The sequence below is a fragment of the Grampus griseus genome (assembly GCF_964374135.1).
Source record: "Grampus griseus genome assembly, chromosome: 11".
Taxonomy (NCBI): domain Eukaryota; kingdom Metazoa; phylum Chordata; class Mammalia; order Artiodactyla; family Delphinidae; genus Grampus; species Grampus griseus.
The window spans coordinates 95,207,985-95,227,742 of record NC_139005.1 but is presented as its reverse complement, the minus strand read 5'-3'; the positions used below and the strand labels follow the sequence as shown (position 1 = coordinate 95,227,742).

The following is a 19,758-nucleotide window of genomic DNA, read 5'->3' as shown; positions in this document are numbered from 1 at the left end:
ACTAAAGACATATAAAAACAGATGCCGAAAGTTAAAAACATCAAGGGAGGACCGTGATGTGTGTGTGACCTTGTAATACTGGGTGTGACATTGTGGCTCAAAGAAAGCACTCATAAAGCAAGGAAGAGCATTTTGAAAATGCCTGATCTAACAAGTAGGGAATGTCTGCAGCAACCCATTCAAAAGAGGGGCAGATAAAACCATCTGGTGACTCCCTAGGAAATCTTCACTATGGCCAACCATCCAATAACAACCATTATGACTGATTCCACTGTATGTCACCCTAGAGCTAAGACAATACTTGAATTTAACCTAAATTGACGACCTTAGATTCTAACTCCTAACAGGTGACTACTACCCACATCTTCTTCAGATGATGTATCCACAACTTAAGTCACACCTATTATGACATACTCTAAGGGCTTTCCCCAACTGCTGTTATGATAGAATTCTGTGACACTATATATTGCTCAAAACAGCTGACAATCATTATCTAAGTGAGGCATCCACACCTTAAACCAAGACTTCAAGTCCCCGCTCCACATAATGGCCTCTTCCTATAAGAACTTGACTATGATGTCTGAACAGAGTCATACATGTTAAAAAACAACAACAACAACAAACTGACATGAATTACCCTTCAAGACTCCTCATCTTAGCAATGATGACGTTGGGGAGAAAAAGTCCAACACACCCAGTTTTACTCCCAAGCTACCTACAACAATAAAGCAATTTAAATAATGAAATAATTCAAAGTTTTAACTTTGCTGAGAAGGTGTTACAGGTGCATATATGAAAGTTTAACTTTTCTTCAATTCTCTACACTTCCCAGTTCCCTTTCAGGAAGGCAAATATTCATTCATTTTGCCAAAGTTCCATTACAGACAAAGTGGAGTGGCCAAATGGAGTTCTAAGGAGCTTGGTCTAAAACAAAACAATAAAGATACCCAACAAGCCAATCTCCTGAACAACGGACAGAAATACAAACATAAAAGGATCACAAACAACAGGGTCAGACAAACTATGCTTACACTTTCCCAGCACCATCTAGCTTTATAACAGCTACAAATCAAAGACGGCTTACGTTTCCTATTCTCAGCACCCACTCTAGCCATCCTCTTTTTGCCTTCTTTCCCCTCAAATGATTTTCTTCCTTCTGAATTTCAAATGCTCCGGTGCTCACGTCATAAATACCAACCACGGTGGGGAGCTTTTGAGAAATCCTGCCCTGTTCTTTTCCATGCTTGGTGGCTATATCTTACCTCTTTATGCTTCTCCATGGTGGCATACAGTTTTTGCGAGAGGTCATTGGATACATTGGGCATGCCTGGCTTCTTCTTATTGCCCCTACTCAGGCTGCTCTTGTTTTTGCTAGTTTTCTTATTATTCTTCTTTTTAGCATTTTTGCTGTCTCCCTTTGTCACCTGCAGGTTAGCACAAGAGGACGAGAAAATGTTAACTATTTGTTAAGAGATTTAAGAAAAAATAATGGTAAAAAGACTCCATTTTTTTTTTTTTAAGACTCCATTTTTGAAACTAGAGATCATAACCTTCCACCTTACACCATCTGCTCTCTTCATTCCTCCTCTCTTTTTTAAAGCTGTTATTTACAGTAAACTAAAGTTTACTAACGTTTTTGCACTTATTTTCTCCCAGTGAAGAATGTCTCCACTAATGTCTCTTCGTTAAGACAATGGCAGCCTTAGCTTTTTGGCCAGAAGAACCCCGCAGACCAAGGAGACACCTCAGGTGGACCCAGGCTATCCCACATTTGAGGACAAGAACAAGGAGTGAGTGGCAGTGTGGGGTAGTGAAGTGCACACAGGAGCAGGGAGCCAAAGGCCTTGGCTACATTTCCTTCTGCTCACTTTCTAGAATTTTATGGGCCTACTATTAAAAAAAAAACTTGAAAAACGTTCAGTCGAGGAGTTTAAACTGCAGGCTGTAAAGGGTTTTTATTAGACTATTTAAGGGTGACTTTAATAGTTCAGACTCAGCAAGGGCAATCTAGATAAACTATGGGGAAATAAATGACAAGGAAAAGCTCCTCAGATGATCCTTCTACAACATAGGTTCTGTTTGGGGACTGGCAAACTCTGGCCCAGACCTGTTTTTTTTTTTTTTTTTTTTCCCCAGACCTGTTTTTGTATGGCTAAGAATGATGGTTTTTATATCTATAAAGTGTTGTTTAAAGAAAAAAAGAAAAAACAGAAAAAAAAGAATGTGCTGGAGACAATATATGACCTGCAAGGCCAAAATATTCATAATCTAGACCTCTGCAGAAAAAGTTTACCAACCCCATGCTCTAGATGGGTAATTTCCTCAGTCTTCCATTACTAGAAATCCAAGATTCCATTTAAAAATGAGGTCTGATACTTCCCCGGTGGTCCAATGGCTAAGATTCCGTGCTCCCAATGCAGGGGGCCCGGGTTCGATCCCTGGTCAGGGAAGTAGGTCCCGCATGCCATAACTAAGACTCTGCGGAGCCAAATAAATAAATATTTTTAAAAAATGAGGTCTGGGACTTCCCTGGTGGCACAGTGGTTGAGAATCCGCCTGCCAGTGCAGGAGACAAGTGTTCGAGCCCTGGTCTGGGAGGATCGCACATGCCGCGGAGCAACTAAGCCCGTGCGCCACAACTACTGAACCTGTGCTCTAGAGCCTGTGAGCCACAATTACTGAGCCTGCGAGCCACAACTACTGCAGCCCACGTGCCTAGAGCCTGTGCTCTGCAACAAAGAGAAGCCACCGCAATGAGAAGCCCATGCACCGTAACAAAGAGTAGCCCCTGCTCGCCACAACTAGAGAAAGCCCGTGCACAGCAACGAAGACCCAAAATCAGCCAATCAATCAATTTATATATTAAAAGAAAGAGGTCTGATGCTAAAAAAGGCTTAAAACCACTCAACTAGAACCACAGTAACTTATCTACGCCAATATTTCTTGCCCAACTTGAAGAGCTGAGAGCTTTAAGACCATGTTGAAAACTTAAGCTCACTTCTGGGTTATACATGAGAATAGGTAGAGGCTGGAAAGGGAAATGCAAAGCCCTCACATCTGTGCTTTCGTTGCTCGTGTTCTCCTCTCGCTTTCTCTCTTCCTCCTCCTGTTCCAGTTCCTTAATGCTCTCTTCCAGTACATTGGGCCAGAAATCACCTTCAAAGTAAGGCAATTCCTTCGCGCTTGTTAATCGATCTTCAGTAGCTTGTTTAAAAATATCCTGTGAAAATATCCGTGTACAAATAGGAATTTATATATTAAAAAAAACCACGTTTATTATACAGAAGCAGTCATAGCTAACGGATGCAAGAAACATGAAGAATCAGATGTGTCTTCTGGAAGATGGCAGAGATTTTATACCCAAGTCTGATGTCCGGGGAGACATTTAGTGTCACAAACAGTGAAAGGTCTGGTCTGAAATCAGTATTTCTGGTTCCTCTTTCCTCTACTCACGAGGACAGGGAAATTATCCGCCTTTACATAACCAAGTGGCAAACTATCCTGTCAGGAACAATGGCAAAGCCAGCATCATTCACACCGTGGCTTCTACCACTCTTGAGACAGAACGCAGTGCGACAGGAGGCACGCCCGCCTTGCACACACCCTTGAAGTATCAGCAGTTCCTACTGAGAAATATGTTCAAAACAACCCCAATTACAATTACTGGAAACCACATGGTTAAAGAATGATTTGCTGGGCTGCTTAGGAAAACACCCATTTCATGTTTTCCTCCCCATGAGTAAAAACAGATAAGATATTTAGTAGTTCAAGTTTCTTAACATGGGATACCCTACAATCACAAATGGCTATTAAATATTTTGCCAGATCCACTCATCTTAGTAATTCAGGAAAGAAAACACCCGCTATCAAATTAGCTTAATTTTACAAATTACATGGAAGAGGGAGAACAAACAGGAGATTTCTGTTAAGATAGTAAAAAGAGCAGAATACAGAGCAGCAGGATTAGTCAAGCCACAGTTCTATCGTCCCCCCCACCTCCTGACCTTGTAGTCGTGGACAATTCGCTCGGATACAGCCTTGTCGAGCATCTTTTTGTACCACTCCTGCAGTCGCTTGGGCTTGGGTATCTTCTGGTCGGGGGGGTGGCAATGGAAGATGTAGTCGTCTCCTTCACTTGGGGGGCATGCCCAAATATGCCCTGTTGTATACCTAACAACACAAAGAGAAGGAACATTCAAGAGAAAGATCACCCATCCTAGAAAGAATGTTATACTTTAAACTACAAAATGGAGTCAGTACAGAAACCAATAATTTCCCCGAGATAACATGAAGTGTGCAATCCACATCAGACCAAAAGTCTTAGGCCAGGGACTTCCCTGGTGGCACAGTGGTTAAGAATCCGCCTGCAAATGCAGGGGACGCGGGTTCAAACCCTGGTCCTAAAAGATCCCACACGCCGTGGAGCCACTAAGCCCATGAGCCACAACTACTGAGCCTGCGCATAGCAACAAGAGAAGCCACCGTAATGAGAAGTCTAGACACCGCAACGCAAGAGTAGCCCCCGGTCGCAGCAACGAAGACCCAACGCAGCCAAAAAAAAAAAAAAAAAAAAAGTCTTCCAGGCCAGAACTAGGCATAACCCTGGATCAAAAAAATCCCAAATTTGCATTTAAAGACCAAACAAAAGCTACAATGCAAAGGAAAATGAATCCATGTCAGCAGGAGGGCTAAATGAAATGCAAACTGTTAAAAGGAATAACCTGCAAGGTGAGGTGCTAAATATTCTCAAGTACATATATACCTTGAAGGTAAGGAACCAGTCTGATGAATTTTTTTTTATCCCCAGACCTTAGTGTGATTTTGGTTTTGATACTCAGGTGCAAAAGGACCAAGTGCAGGTTAAGGTTCTGGCCCTTCAAATCAAACTGTACCTAATAGCTTAACTGAACAAAATAAATCTGGGATGGGTGCAACTACGGTCAAAATATCCATTTTCTTTCCCACTGGCAAAATTAACCAAGGGTCTCCAAATTATAGTTCCATTAGATGAAAGCCAAAGTTGAGGAAAAAAGACCAAAAGTCACATATTTGCATGTATATCTCACCATAATATCAGTGGTGATTAGTTTAAAACTAATTAAACAAGTTGTTTTGCATTTGTTTTTATGCTTACCCTAATTTCTTGACGTATTCCAAATACCCAATTAGAATTTCATGATAGACTGCAGTCCTCAAGCATTTAGGACGGAAGAAATGAACACTGTCCAGGTATGATATGTAAACTCTCCTATACCAAACGAGGAGAAAGAAGCCAGGTCAAGTCACGCAACGAGTTCCTACTGATGTGGCTAAAAACACCTTCTCTCTTTTCTGTGCCCTTTGCTGACCTTGTCATTTTTAATGCTTATCACACAATATTACAGTTATTTAGGTAAATGACTAGATTGTGAACCCGTCGGGGGGTTTTGTGGGCCTGTGGCTCTATTACAGTCTCAGCACCTAGCAGGGCCTGAGACACAGTATAATCAGTCAGTATTGAGCAATCCAAACATTCTGGCAGCACTCTTATTCTGGCCTTTATACTATTTTGGAAATGGAGAATTCTAAACCATATTCTACCTCATTTGTATGACATTCTTTCACGTACATCTCAGCAAGGTACTTGAAACAACCTAAACTTAATTACATTTTCTGAAAAGTCGTCATTTTGTGTTTTAAGCTGCTGTTCACATCCCTTTCCCTATTACTATGACCACACAAGAGCAGTATTTTCTAGTTTTGTTTTACTTCCATACTACACACTTGAAAACTTGCATTTCCAAAACAAGCACATCAAATATTTTCTTGTCCATTATGCTTGTTTACCTTACTATAACTTCAAACTCCCACGCAAATTAGAAAGTAGCCATAGTAAAGTCTTACCTCTGGTTCGGCGGGGGGCAGTCAGAACCATACTCTTGAACGTGCATGCCAAAGAAACACAAGTCAACACCATCAATCTCCTCAAAGGCAAAGAGGGCTTTCGTTCGATATGGAAAGGATTCTGCCATCTCTCCACTGTCTACAAACCTATACAATTCATGTTGGAGGGAAAGACCACAACGTTTCATTCAGATTAGATTCATCAACAGTAACTGTGTAGGAGCAACTGTGGATCCACAAAGAAAAGGGGAAATTATGAGGTACCTTGCTTTCATGCCTGGTTTGACTTCCACAGTTTTGTCAGAAGCATGAACTACTCTAACGGTGACCTCTCCTGACTCAGGGTGATTTTGTCGCCTCAGAAAGTCATTCACACGATTCTCCAGAAAGGTGCCAAGCCTGGTAGATGGCAACCCTAAGAATTTAAAAGTTAAAAGTTCAGTAGTATCTAAGGTGCAAATTTATTACTATCAGTCTTAAGTTTCAATACCAAATCTCATTTCTGCTTTTTCAATACTAACAAGATTACTTGCTAGATTTTGTTAAGTTAGCAATCTAGTTAATACTTAAAAAAAAGATTTAATGTGGAACCCTTTACGAGTCTATCATCCTTACAGAGCGCCATGCTAATCATCTCTATATCATTCTGATTTCAGTATATGTACAGTTAAAGCAAGCAGGGTAGTTAATACTTTTTAAATGTTATTTTCCCCAACTTTTTATTTTGAAAAATTTTCCTTTTCAGAAGAGTCAAAAAACAGAACAAACACTCATATGCACTTTGCCTCAATTGCAGTAATATTAAACAACTGTCGGGTGCTTTGATAAGCTTTACAGAGGATTAAAAGCAACCTGTAGATCAGCAAAAAACTGCAAAGGCATCATTCTACAAAACTAAAACTGACTGCCATCCCCACCCAACTGAAAAGATCAGACAGGTCTAAATGCAGTCCCGACTAAGGGTATACACAAAACTGAGGGAATCAGTTTGAGGGAATTCATGAGATGGCAATTCTGGGAAAGTATTTCCACATCTGGCCTCCATCAGGATACGTGCAGGAACAAGAAAAACATATATCCTCCTTCCTATAAATAACTAGGTCTAATGATTTTCACACCAAAAACTACATTACAGTTCAACTTTAAGTACATCATGGAAAAATTATTTGGTTTTAACTTTGGTTAAATATTTCAAACAGGGGCTTCCCTGGTGGCGCAGTGGATAGGAATCTGCCTGCCAATGCAGGGGACACGGGTTCGATCCCTGGTCGGGAAGATCCCCCATGCCGTGGAGCAACTAAGCCCGTGCACCACAACTGCTGAGCCTGCGCTCTAGAGCCTGTGAACCACAACTACTGAAGCCCGCGCGCCTGGAGAGGCCACTGCAATGAGAAGCCTGCGCACCACAATGAAGAATGGCCCCCACTCAGAAGCGAAGACCCAATGCAGCCAAAAAATAAATTAATTAAAAAATTTTTTTAAAATTTCAAATAATGTTGAAACAAAATAATTCATTCTGGATGTTTATTTTTAACTATGCTTCAGTGAAGCTTTGCCAAATTTTACCTGTAAGAATGAAACTTACTTTTAGCAGAAAACTTATTTTCTTTTCTAGTTCGTGCAGTCTTCTTTAAACAGCCATCACAGACAAATCTAAAATGTAAACCAAGACTTTGCTTAAACAACTTAGAGAAACACTTGAAGTAACGTATGCTATAGAATCTATCTTATGTATGTGTAAGGTTGAAATTTAAAAGACAACCTGGGAGCAATATTTCTAAATATACAACAAAAAGTTAATGTAACCAATATACACAGAGCTTTTAGAAAACATTAAGAGAAAAAGGATAAAAAACCTAATTGCGGGCTTCCCTGGTGGTGCAGTGGTTAAGAATCTGCCTGCCAATGCAGGGGACACAGGTTTGAGACCTGGTCCGGGAAGATCCCACATGCCGCAGAACAACTAAGCCCGTGCGCCACAACTACTGAAGCCCGCACGCCTAGAGCCTGTGCTCTGCAACAAGAGAAGCCACCGCAATGAGAAGCCTGCGCACCGCAGAGTAGTCCCCCAGCTGCCACAGCTAGAGAAAGCCCGCGCGCAGCAATGAAGACCCAACACAGCCAAAAATAAAAAAAAAAATAGAAATAAAAAACCTAACTGATAAATAGATAAAAGACATGAAGAAATGTGAAGGGCATATAAATTGGCATACACGCACAAAGATGCTGAAGAATCACAGATTAAAGCAGAAAATTTGTGTCATGGCCAATCACACTGGCAAAAGTCTACATGCTACCGGTGGGAATGTAAATAAGTACGTTTTGAAAGCAGCACTAATATTTTTTTAAAAAAATATTTTTTGACTACGCTGTGGGATCTTAGTTCCCTGACCAGGGATTGAACCTGTGTCCCCTGCATTGGAAGCCCAGAGTCTTAACCACTGGACTGCCAGGGAAGTCCAGCACTAATAGATTTTAAATGTACATTCTCTTTGTTTTTGCAATTACATAAGGATATGTGCATAAGTAGAATTTAAGTACTCATCAACGCCTGGCTGACCTTCAGTTGCAAGGATCATTGCAACTCCCTTAATTATCCTTACCCACTCTTAATTAAGGAAAGCACTAAAAAGGCCTATCTAAAGACAAGCCATATAAACATCAACTACTGCGCTTTTCCTTAGTGTTTTTTTCTGGAAATTTGTTAATTAGCCTCTTCTTTCCTGTGACCTCTGAACTAGCATCAACAGTCAGTCCAGGGGACTTTCCTGGTGGTCCAGTGGCTGAGACTCCACGATCCCAATGCAGAGGGCCCGTGTTCGATCCCTAGTCAGGGAATTAGATCCCACACGCTGAAACTAAAGATCCTGCAGCCAAAGTTCTTGTGTGCCGCTACAAAGATCCCACATGCCACAACTAAGACCCGGCGTAGCCAAATAAAGAAATGAATGAATGAATGAATATTAAAAAAAAAAAAGTCACTGGAGGGAAAGCAACCTAGAAAATAAAGCTCTTAAAACAACAACAACAACAGTCCAGGAAAAGAGCAGAGAGTAGATATCCATTCAAATGAGTCATTTAATACACAGATACTCCCCCAACCCTTCCCTTGGAACAGAGCTGGGATCAGCCCCATTCCTGGACAAAGAGAGGTAGCCCATAGCAGTAAACACATAAGTGTCACAATGGACAAAAATCCACTCACTGCCCATGAAAGGCATTGATGATGTGCACTCTGGGTAAATATGTGGAGAATATTCAGAAACAGACCACGAGGCCCAAGAATACCTAGTTCATTGAAGTCTGTATCTAGTCATTTTCATGCAACTTTGCCTTTCACTGGACAACACCTAGTTAACTATTAACCAACTCCCCAAAGGATTTTATGTTTGCTTGCTTGCCTGTTTATTTATTTATTTATGGCTGCGTTCGGTCTTCGTTGCTGTGTGTGGGCTTTCTCTAGTTGTGGCGAGCAGGGGCTGCTCTTCGTTGTGGTGCACGGGCTTCTCATTGCGGTGGCTTCTCTTGTTGCGGAGCATGGGCTCTAGGCGTGCGGGCTTCAGTAGTTGTGGCGTGTGGGCTCAGTAGTTGTGGTGCATGGGCTTAGTTGCTCCACGGCATGTGGGATCTTTCAGGACCAGGGCTTGAACACATGTCCCCTGCACTGGTGGGCAGATTCTTAACCACTGTGCCACCAGAGAAGTCCCCTGGTTAGGATTTGATTTAAAATCTTTTGGGGGACTCTCCTGGTGGCACAGTGGTTAAGAATCTGTCTGCCAACACAGGGGACACAGCTTCGATCCCTGGTCTGGGAAGATCCCATATGCCTCAGAGCAACTAAGCCCGTGCGACAAAACTACTGAGCCTGCAAGCCACAACTGAGCCCATGTGCCACAAGTACTGAAGCCCGCGTACCTAGAGTCTGTGCTCCGCAACAAAAGAAGCCCCTGCCTCGCCGCAACTAGAGAAAGCCCGCGCACGGCAACAAAGACCCAACGCAGCCAAAAAAAAAAAAAAAAAACCTAACCATGGTCACCATTCAGTATGCTGTTCAGTGCGATGTTCTCTCAGAGGCAGAAACTGGGGTGGCTCCTTGGCAACCTGCATTATCCATACCGTCTAGTTTTTCTACTACAATGTAAGTAATGTTCAAAATCTAGCAGGTTTAACTGTGTCTAACATCTCCTTGCTGGTTTCCAGGTGCTACAGACTTCCTGTTACCCTCTACTGATAAATCTTTTGATGCACAATGACCACTAAAGAATTTAAAACAGAATAAAGTATTTGTATATGGATTAAAACAATGCAAATAAGAGAAATATCTATATTTTTGGATTCTAGGTTATTTAATATTTTAAAACTGGATTTTAATGATCTTTTCCCAAACCAGAATAATTCTAGGGACTTCCCTGGTGGCGCAGTGGTTAAGAATCCGCCTGCCAATGCAGGGGACACGGGTTCGAGCCCTGGTCCAGGAAGATCCCACGTGCCGCAGAGCAACTAAGCCCGCACGCCACAACTACTGAGCCCGCTCACCTAGAGCCCATGCTCTGCAACAAGAGAAGCCACCGCAATGAGAACCCCATGCACCACAACCGAGAGTAAACCCTGCTTACCGCAACCAAGAGTAGCCCCCGCTTACCGCAACTAGAGAAAGCCCGCTCGTAGCAATGAAGACCCAACACAGCCATAAATAAATAAAATAAATAAATAAATATTAAAAAAAAAAAAAAAAAAAAGAATCTGCCTTCCAACACAGGGGACATGGGCTTGATCCCTGGTTGGGGAACTAAGATCCCACGTGCTGTGGGGCAACTAAGCCTGCGCGCCACAACTAGAGAGCTTGTGCACTGCAACTACTAAGCCACAACTAGAGAGAAGCCTGCACGCCACAGCAAAGAGCCCACCCACCGCTACTAATACCCAACACGGCCAAAAATAAATAAACAAAAAAAAGAATAATTCCAAGAGACAGTAACTTTGAAGATAAAACATAATCATTGCAGAGAAGACAAACTTCCTAAAATTCACAACAAAGAAAAAGTCTAGGGAAAATACTGATGTCTCACCCAGATGGCCAGATGATCTCATGATGAAGGACACAGATCTGATGCATCTTTCTTCCACACTCCGTACATTCAACAAACCTGGAAAGGAAAAGTCAAAATGTCAAGATTAAATCCAAAAATTTAACCAAATCAAAACTTCCAATATTTCCCAATTTCTGACAATTCAAAAGATAGCCAAAATCACGTCCAAAGAATTGAAGAATAGGTTTTAAAAGCTCTTTAGTGTAACAGGTAGAGCAAATCTCAAAAGCAGTTTAGTCATTAAATATGAACTGTGACTATGGAATAAAAAGTGAAAGATCAAGATGACTGCTGGTTAAACTTCCAAGTGAGTCTGACACCATCATATCCATTCCAGGAATACCTAGAATACCAGTACATCTCTGTACCTCTGAATACTTCTGAAAGGCCTCACTATAAAGGAGGGGATTATGAACTGGTTTGAAAATACAGAGCACAACAGGGCTGGAATAATGGCACTGAGCAGAGGTAGCTTTGTGCTTCACTCAAGCCTATAAAACACCAAAATATTAGGTAGATTTAGTGAAATGTAAATGAATACTAACCATATGTAAATTTTAGCACTTCTACCATCTCTGTTAGATGTATGTTATAGATTTAGTCCAAGAATACAGAATCATCTCACTGGCTGTGCAAACCAAGAGAATGAAAGGAAGAAGGAAAATCAAAGTGTACTGACTACTCAAGGGGAACTACTTACAGTTCAGGATCCAGAGTGTCATTTTTTCTCTTTGAAAATTGTTCTTTATTTATTGTACTAAGGAAAAGAAGAGGGACACAATGAGAACAAGCAACACAGAAAGATTAGCAGTCTGACTACTGTTCTAATTACCAAAGGGCAAAAACCCCACCCTGTAAGTGGATTATTTACATCTAAGAATATACCAAGGATACAACAGTACATTCTTGGCTCCCACAAAATGCACATTTACATGCCTATGTTTTTGGAAAGGACTTTATAGTAAATCTGTTCCCATTTACAGGAAGAGGAGAACCCAGTAAGAACTAAAAACATGAATTTGTTCTTCTTTTCCTTTTAAAATCTTGCCTACTACTCTTGGTGTTAGGTATTTACACCTTCTAATAGTTTAATGTTCCTAGACTGAGCTACGTATGAAAGATACTGTGTATAGAGGGAGCTAAACCACTATTTATAAAAAATACTAAAATTTCAGGAGTCTAGTCAAATTCTTTATATTAATAAAAAATTTCAATGTTAAGAATACGTATTTCAGGTTATTCATTAAAAAATTTCCACATGGCCTCCTACTCTGAAATCTAGCCTACCACACTGCTCATAGCCTCACAAATACAGGAGCTAACAGCCTTATTCTCCACCTAGAACAAACTGCAGGGGGCCCAACTTCGACTACTGTGACTCTACCTCACAAAAATGAGGAATGAGGACATTTCCCCATTTAAACTGTTTTCTATTAGTTACAGGCTAGAGATTCATCGCTACCTGGCCTAAGGTCTTGCTACCCAAAGTGTGTTCTAAAGATCAGCAGTCTAGAAGGACTTGGGAACTTGTTAGTACCGCATACTCCCAGGCTCACTGCTGACCTGAGGAACTGCAAGAGGGGTTTCTACACTCTTCACAGTCAGAGTGGTGCTGTCCTAAGGTACAGAACATGTGGTAAGCCACTCAGTAGTACCCATGGTAAGGCTGCCTCCCTTTGCTGCATCAGACCTGACTTCCCTGGTTTAGCCAAGGTCAGAAAAATCTCTTAAGGTTCAAGGGGACCCAGTATCTACCCCAAGACCAGTACCAGACCCCACTATATTATATGTCAATGGTGAATGAAGAAAAAGTACAACTTGAAAACCCAATTTGAAAACACTAACCAGTTTTTCTCAGAAGCCCTGTTTTTACTCGTAACATAACAATTCCATACTTTTTGGGGAAATGTTCTGAATTGACTGTTTATTATAGGTTAAACCGGAAAAGAAGCTGAAGAATATTAAAAGGACACCAAATAGTTCTTTCTTCCTAAAACAGTCCAAATTTGTGTGTGTAAACTAAATCTTAGAGATCAGAAGTACTATGAGGCAGTTTAGGCTATGTTTAAAAATTTTTCTTGGCATTTACCAAACCACAAGAGCATGCGAGATTGTGAATGTCCAACCAAGTTTCTTTCTAATAAATCACTCTCACAAACTCCTAAACCCCTAATGATGTTAAATGACACTGACGATTATAATGACTTTGGTATCGTTAACCTTTATGAGAAGGCTGTAAGGTGGTTATATTTGTTCAATTCCTCTCAAACTCAAAACAGTTAACAATGAAGTTCCCTTGCACTACAGCCTTTCACTTTTTAGGAGAAGCTGATTATTTCCCTATAGAAGAAATATATCTGAAATGACCATCCAATATTGATGTATTCCCTAGATCAGTACCGACACAACTCACTGCTGTGATGGAAATATTCTCTATCTGTGCTGACCAATATGGCAGCCACTAGCCACAGATTGTCTACTGAGTAACTGAAATTGGGAATTTTAAATTTTATTTACTTTGAATTAATTTGAATCTAAATAGCTACCTGTGGCTATACGATACTGGACAGCATAACCCAAGACCACTTAGAAGCCTGAGCATAATCACCTGACAACAAACTGAGAAATAAGAGAATACTTTCCAAAATAATATAGTTACTTACGTTTGAGGCTGGGAAGGGTCATCCCCCAAAGAAACGCTCTCCCCTTGGATTTCATTGAAACACTTCTCACAGAAATGATACCTGTCGGCAAGAAGGCCATACTGGGGTGAACTGTTCCGTTCACACAACACAGCCCAAGCCAAGCAACGAAGCCACCAATCACAGCAGGCCAAGAGGGGGACGGGAGCAGAGAGCAGGTCATCAACGGCGACAAGGACATTCAATGATGCAGATTTATGGGCACCACAGTTTGGGTTTTGTTTTTGGTTTTTGTTTTTTGCAATCAAAGCCAAGTGCAGACAACGACAAGCATGAGGGAGAAAAAAAAAAACACAAAACAAACGAAGAAATGAGGGATTGCAGGACAACAAAAAACATAAAAGCAAGACAAGACAACACAAAGCAGAAAGCCAAGGCAAAGCACAGATTAGCATTAAATATCTCAATGGGATCACAAGTAGCAAATGATTACAGCAAATAAAACAAACAAGTCTCACACAGACCTACAGCCTTTCATTTTAGTAATTTATGCTACTTGATGCAAATAATCGAAAGTAGGATAAATATACTGTGGAGAGAAGAACTACTACTCTATTACCTAAACATAGCAAAGAAAAAACCTTCCCCACTTCCAAAGAAAAAAATCCACTATGGATACAGTACCAGGAAACAATCATCTAGAAACAACTGTGGTTTGAAAAAACACCCCAAATTTCCTTTTGATCCCAAGGAAGCCACATAAGTACAATAAAAAGTCTGCACAAGCAGTTAAACACTGATTGTAGCCACCAACTGACATAGTTTAAGAGGGAAAAGGCAGTGGTGTATGCAGATACATGATTATATATTCCTGGGCGCTGTAGATTGGTGCTTAAAATCCAAAAAAGGTACATAAATGCCAAGATTATAGCATGAGATTACAGCATGCCAGCTGTCACTTTTTTTTTTTTTTTTTTTTTTTTTGGCGGTACACGGGCCTCTCACTGTTCTGGCCTCTCCCGTTGCGGAGCACAGGCTCCGGACGCACAGGCTCCGCGGCCATGGCTCACGGGCCCAGCCGCTCCGTGGCATGTGGGATCTTCCCAGACCGGAGCACGAACCCGTGTCCCCTGCTTCGGCAGGCGGACTCTCAACCACTGTGCCACCAGGGAAGACCAGTCACTTGCTTTCTTGAACAACTTGAACCCCCACTTTTCCTAGGTTTTAAGGAGTAAAACACTATAGATTCTTATGACTACAAAGCATTAGGGGAGTGCACCTAACTTTTTGTAAATAAAACAAAAAGCTTAAGTGACTTTTTCAAAGCTAGAAATACATCTGTAGCACACAAGTTCAGCAAAAAACGACCACCATGGGTTTGGGTCATCAAAGTATTGACTGTCCAGCCTTGCTTTTTTATTTACATCCCATGCCAGCTATACTGTTGGCTGATTACACAAAATAAGAGACAAATCATGATTAAGATAGATTAGCAAATCCAATTTGTGTGATTACAGCCCTTATTTGAGCAGGAGAAAATAAGGCAGAAGTGTCTAATTTATTAGAAGCCTACCGTCCATGGTCATATGCAAATTTTTGTAAGGAACAGTCTGGTACAGAGGTCTCTTTAATGTGCCCAACAGAGGCAAAGCAAATACCCTGGGATCCTTTGTTTTTACATACTCCAAGAAAAACTTAGGTATCAGCTGCACACAAAAAGGAAACATTTCCTAAAAGATACAGCTGGCTAGGAAACTTTTGGTTAAAGTTTTCTGGGTGGTTTTGGGAATGGCAATAGATGGCAGCAATTTCACAGGGAAGTAGATCAATTAGTTTGAAACTTTTTTGTTTTTGCCTGAGGCTGTGGTGAGCTATACAAGGACAGTGGGAAAAAAATATGGGGCCTGGGACGTAATCCCAGGTATGCCACCAATTCATAAAGTTGCTTAACTTCTTAATGCCTTGGGTTCCTGTCTTATAAAAATAAGGGCCCAGAAAACTGATACCAGAACTTGTGCTGTACAGTTGTTTTCAAGCAAGTTACACATGAACCATGACTGTATGTGTGCTGGTCCATCCGCATGCACTCCCTGGACACGCGGACACTCTGACCATGGTCCACACAGGTCGAGCTTACCTGTTCTGGTAACTGTAGTAAGTGGCATCACGAGGGATTGTGCATAACTGTTTGCCATAGCAACAGAGTGTCTGTGGAGAGAACTCCAACTGCAAAAGAAACCATTTGTTAAATATGGTTTGAAGGGCAAGCTAAAATATTTACACTGGCAAGTAAATCAGAAACAGAAGTTAGTGAAGCCTTACTTCTCATTATGTCTCTTATAATGGGTTATTTCAGTTTCCAAGACAGTTCACTGAACTAAAACTAATCTTGTTTGCTACTGTTTTATTCCACCACTCTGAGGTAAGCTTAACAGTCATATCCTTCCACCATTTACCAAAGAACTGAAGAGGACAAGAGGAGCTCAATGTGAACTGCCATGTACAGGAAAACTAGTATATGCCACGCCCCGTGCACCACAGGTAAATACGACCAAGTCCCTATCCAAGATGAACTTACAATCTGATGACTCAGGATTCTAACTGGCAAGTTTTCCATGCAGTTCTTATCTGTGCAAACATTTCTTACCTTTCTGCCACAGCAGTATCCAAGGCTTTGCATGACTGGGTCAATTTCTTGTTCAAAGACCTCAGACAGCTTGGAGCAGTATTTGTACACCCGTGATGTTTTCCGATTATATAACCAAGCATTGTTGAACATAAGCCAAATGTCATCCACATACTGCCAGGGCTCCTGATACTGTCCAGTGTCTAACTTCCTTTTGATAGTAGAAAGATCCATGGGGCTCTTCACAATATCAAAGTAATCCTAGAAGGACAAGTGACACCAAACAACATTATCCAAAAGTCTCACTATATTCAAGGTCCACAGCATATCTTGCTATAATCATTATAAATTTTCTGGATAATGTTGAGTCTCTGATGTGTCTGTATTTCCAAAGAAATGATCGATGCCCATCACTTTTTTAAATCATTAGTCTACAGAGATATGAAGCAGCCAGGGGCAGAGAGAATAACAACTACTCTGGATTTTGTAGGAGCAAGCTGATCGTCTACAGGAGCGATTCTAGATACTTTACCATAGTACATGTGTGATCAACTTAAAACACCAAGAAATCAAAGACCCTTCACATTTTAGTACTAGATGCAGCCTACAGATGAAACTAAGCCCAGAAAATATTGGTGATCTGTCTAAGGCCACAGAAAAATATAGGGAAAAAAAAAAAAGATTCTAACAGATTTTTGCCCCTCGAAGCACTCCAATGACTTATCCAATACAACTTAAAATACTCAAAATGAAACCTCCCAGCAGCCTGGTGTATAAAGGCAACTTTAAAAGCAGATGAAGCTAATTTGGATCTATCTTTCCTATCATGAACTACTGCTACTCAAGTGATAAAAATAAATAAACCATATGATCCAGCAATCTCACTCTTAGATATATACCCCAGAGAAATAAAAAGATACACACACCAATTTGTATGTAAACATTCACAGGTGTGCTATCCCCAACAGCCAAAAAGTATAAACAACCCACATGTCTATCAACTAATAAATGGATAAAGAGAATGTATGCACATCCATATGATGAAATATTGCTGGGCTGTAAGAAGGAATGAAGTATTGATTTGTGCTACAATATGGACAAACTTTGAAAACATTACGCTAAGTGAAAGAATCCAGTCACAAAGAACCACATACTGTAAGACTCTCTTTGATGAAATGTCCAGAAGAGACAAATCCACAGAGGCAGAAGGCAGACCAGCAGTTGGTTGGTAGTAGGGGCTGTAGGTGGAAATGGGGAGTGACTGCTTATGGAAATGGGGTTTCTTTTTTGGGGTGATGAAAATCATCCAAAACTGACTGTGGTGATAACTGCACAATTCTGTTAATACACAAAAACCATTAAACTGTGCACTTTAAATGGGTGATTTGTACAATATGTGAACTGTATCCGAATAAAGCTGTTAACAAATTTTAAAAGAAAAGAGAAGTACCACCACATACTTACAGGGATTCCTAGAAGCTGGGGGTCCACAGGTTGACGAAAGGGAAGGGATTCTGGATCCTGTCGGTAAAGTGCCTCCAATGTTGGCATCAATGCCTGTCGTAACTCTTCAGGTTTGAAAACTTAAGAAGAGTATATTTGAAATTAGTTACCAATTAAGCAAAAGAGGAAAAAAGGTTCAAGTCAAAACTATAAAATATATCTCAAGGCTCAGAAAACACAAAATCCTCTACATTATCCCCATGAAATATCACTAAGGGTGTTTCTATTTCCTGGTTCAGAGAGATCCTTTATAACACCTTGTCGAGGGGCTTCCCTGGTGGCGCAGTGGTTGAGAGTCCGCCTGCCGATGCAGGGGACACGGGTTCGTGCCCCGGTCCGGGAAGACCCCACATGCCGTGGAGTGGCTAGGCCCGTGAGCCATGGCCGCTGAGCCTGCCCATCTGGAGCCTGTGCTCTGCAACGGGAGAGGCCACAACAGTGAGAGGCCCGCGTACCGCAAAAAAAAAAAAAAAAAATCCATCTTGTCTAGTCACCTTTAAATACCCTTCATGGCTCAGATAATTTCTCAGTCAGAAACCCAGTTAAGATAGTCTTGACCAAGTAGAAACAATGCTAAGCCTTCCAAAAATTTATGAAAAGACTTGTCAGAATGTTCCAAAAGATACGACAGGCGGGGGATGCTGTGAAGCAAGAACGGAAGAAGCCCTCCTTCCTGGTATCAGCATGTAACAAGTCAGAAATTAGACCTGGTATTGTCTTATCGCCAAAGGAATCAGAGCCACTGAAGGCCAAGAGTCCTTTGAAATGTTTGATGTTTTAGAGCTTCAGCAGAAGACGTATTTACTATTTTAATGGCAAATGTTAGGTTCCAGTCTAAAGAAAGAACTAAATTGTTATTGCCAGAATGATGGACTCAGTTGATCAAATTATGCTCAAATGTGTTCTCAGTATGTCTCCCAAAAGTCAGGAAAGATTTGCTGGCATGTCCCAAATGGAATTAATTTAAACTACCATTTAAGAAGCTGGCCATTAAGGGTCCAGTTCGAGCTTTGAATCAGTCTGAGCAGAGAGGCCTTATTACTTCTTCTATTTACAAATTAATTTTATCTTCAAGGGGGTATATCTGTCAGTACCTTGAGTATTTTTTCACCACATGGTGGGGGCTGACATGAAAAAAATCAGACAGACGGGAGAATCTTCTTTGTCTCATACTTTGTTGTGCTTTGAGCAAATTTGTGAGATTAGCTGTTTTAAAAGCAGATTCCTAATATTAAGATTGGGTTTGTTGCAGCCTAGATCAAAATAACATCTCCATATATAACAAACATTTATTCATTCATTCATTGGCCATGCCATGCACATGCAGGATCTTACTTCCCCGACCCGCGGGGGATCAAACCCATGCCCCTGCAGTAGAAGCGTGGAGCCTTAACCACAGGACCGCCAGGGAAGTCCCAACAACCTTATTTTTAAATGAAAATAATTTTTTAACCCCATCATTTTAAAGTATATTGTATTCATGGAGCACTTTTGTATACGTCATCTTCAGGAGCCAGCAGATTCCTCTTTGAGATAAGTCCTACCTGTGCCATTGAAGGGGTCACTAGAGCCACGAGAAGTTCCAGTCCTAAACTAGTTAGTAAACTAATTTCTGTGGGAATTGTTTAACACTCTCTGCTAAGCATTGCTGCTTGCTTGGCTTGACTCATTAATATTCAGTAGCGTGGTTCAGAGCAGAGACTCTGAATCAGCCTGCCTGGGCTGAGTGAGCTGGGAAGTGTTACTTGACCTTGCTGAGCCTCAGTTTTCCTGCCTGTAAAACAGTGATCAGTAACCTCACAGAGGGGCTGTGAAGTTCTTAGATGAGACACGGCAGGTTGTAGCACAGTGCCTGGCGCACAGCAGGTTAACAAAAAATATTATTATTGCTATTATTTCCTGCATTTTAGTCAAGAATATTATTTAATAATTTCTGTCCTCTAACAAAGATAAATTTGAGAAATTGTTAGCCACCCAGTGACTGTAGGATGCACATATACCTAAAGGAAAGAAA

General features: G+C 41.0%; 1 protein-coding gene across 1 annotated transcript in view; it reads right to left on the bottom strand.

Annotated features, from left to right (window-relative positions):
- EP300 (EP300 lysine acetyltransferase) overlaps positions 1 to 19,758 on the bottom strand; it is a 73,493-nt gene that overhangs the window by 5,079 nt on the left and 48,656 nt on the right. The window contains exons 17-29 of the mRNA XM_082665753.1: positions 17,706 to 17,824; positions 16,263 to 16,502; positions 15,753 to 15,841; positions 13,637 to 13,717; positions 11,674 to 11,730; positions 10,953 to 11,030; positions 7,469 to 7,536; positions 6,148 to 6,298; positions 5,884 to 6,030; positions 5,135 to 5,248; positions 4,005 to 4,170; positions 3,056 to 3,220; positions 1,263 to 1,424 (exon numbers count right to left, since the gene is read on the bottom strand). Coding sequence (XP_082521879.1) covers positions 1,263 to 1,424; positions 3,056 to 3,220; positions 4,005 to 4,170; positions 5,135 to 5,248; positions 5,884 to 6,030; positions 6,148 to 6,298; positions 7,469 to 7,536; positions 10,953 to 11,030; positions 11,674 to 11,730; positions 13,637 to 13,717; positions 15,753 to 15,841; positions 16,263 to 16,502; positions 17,706 to 17,824 — 1,637 coding nt within the window. The remainder of the gene's footprint in view (positions 1 to 1,262; positions 1,425 to 3,055; positions 3,221 to 4,004; positions 4,171 to 5,134; positions 5,249 to 5,883; positions 6,031 to 6,147; positions 6,299 to 7,468; positions 7,537 to 10,952; positions 11,031 to 11,673; positions 11,731 to 13,636; positions 13,718 to 15,752; positions 15,842 to 16,262; positions 16,503 to 17,705; positions 17,825 to 19,758) is intronic.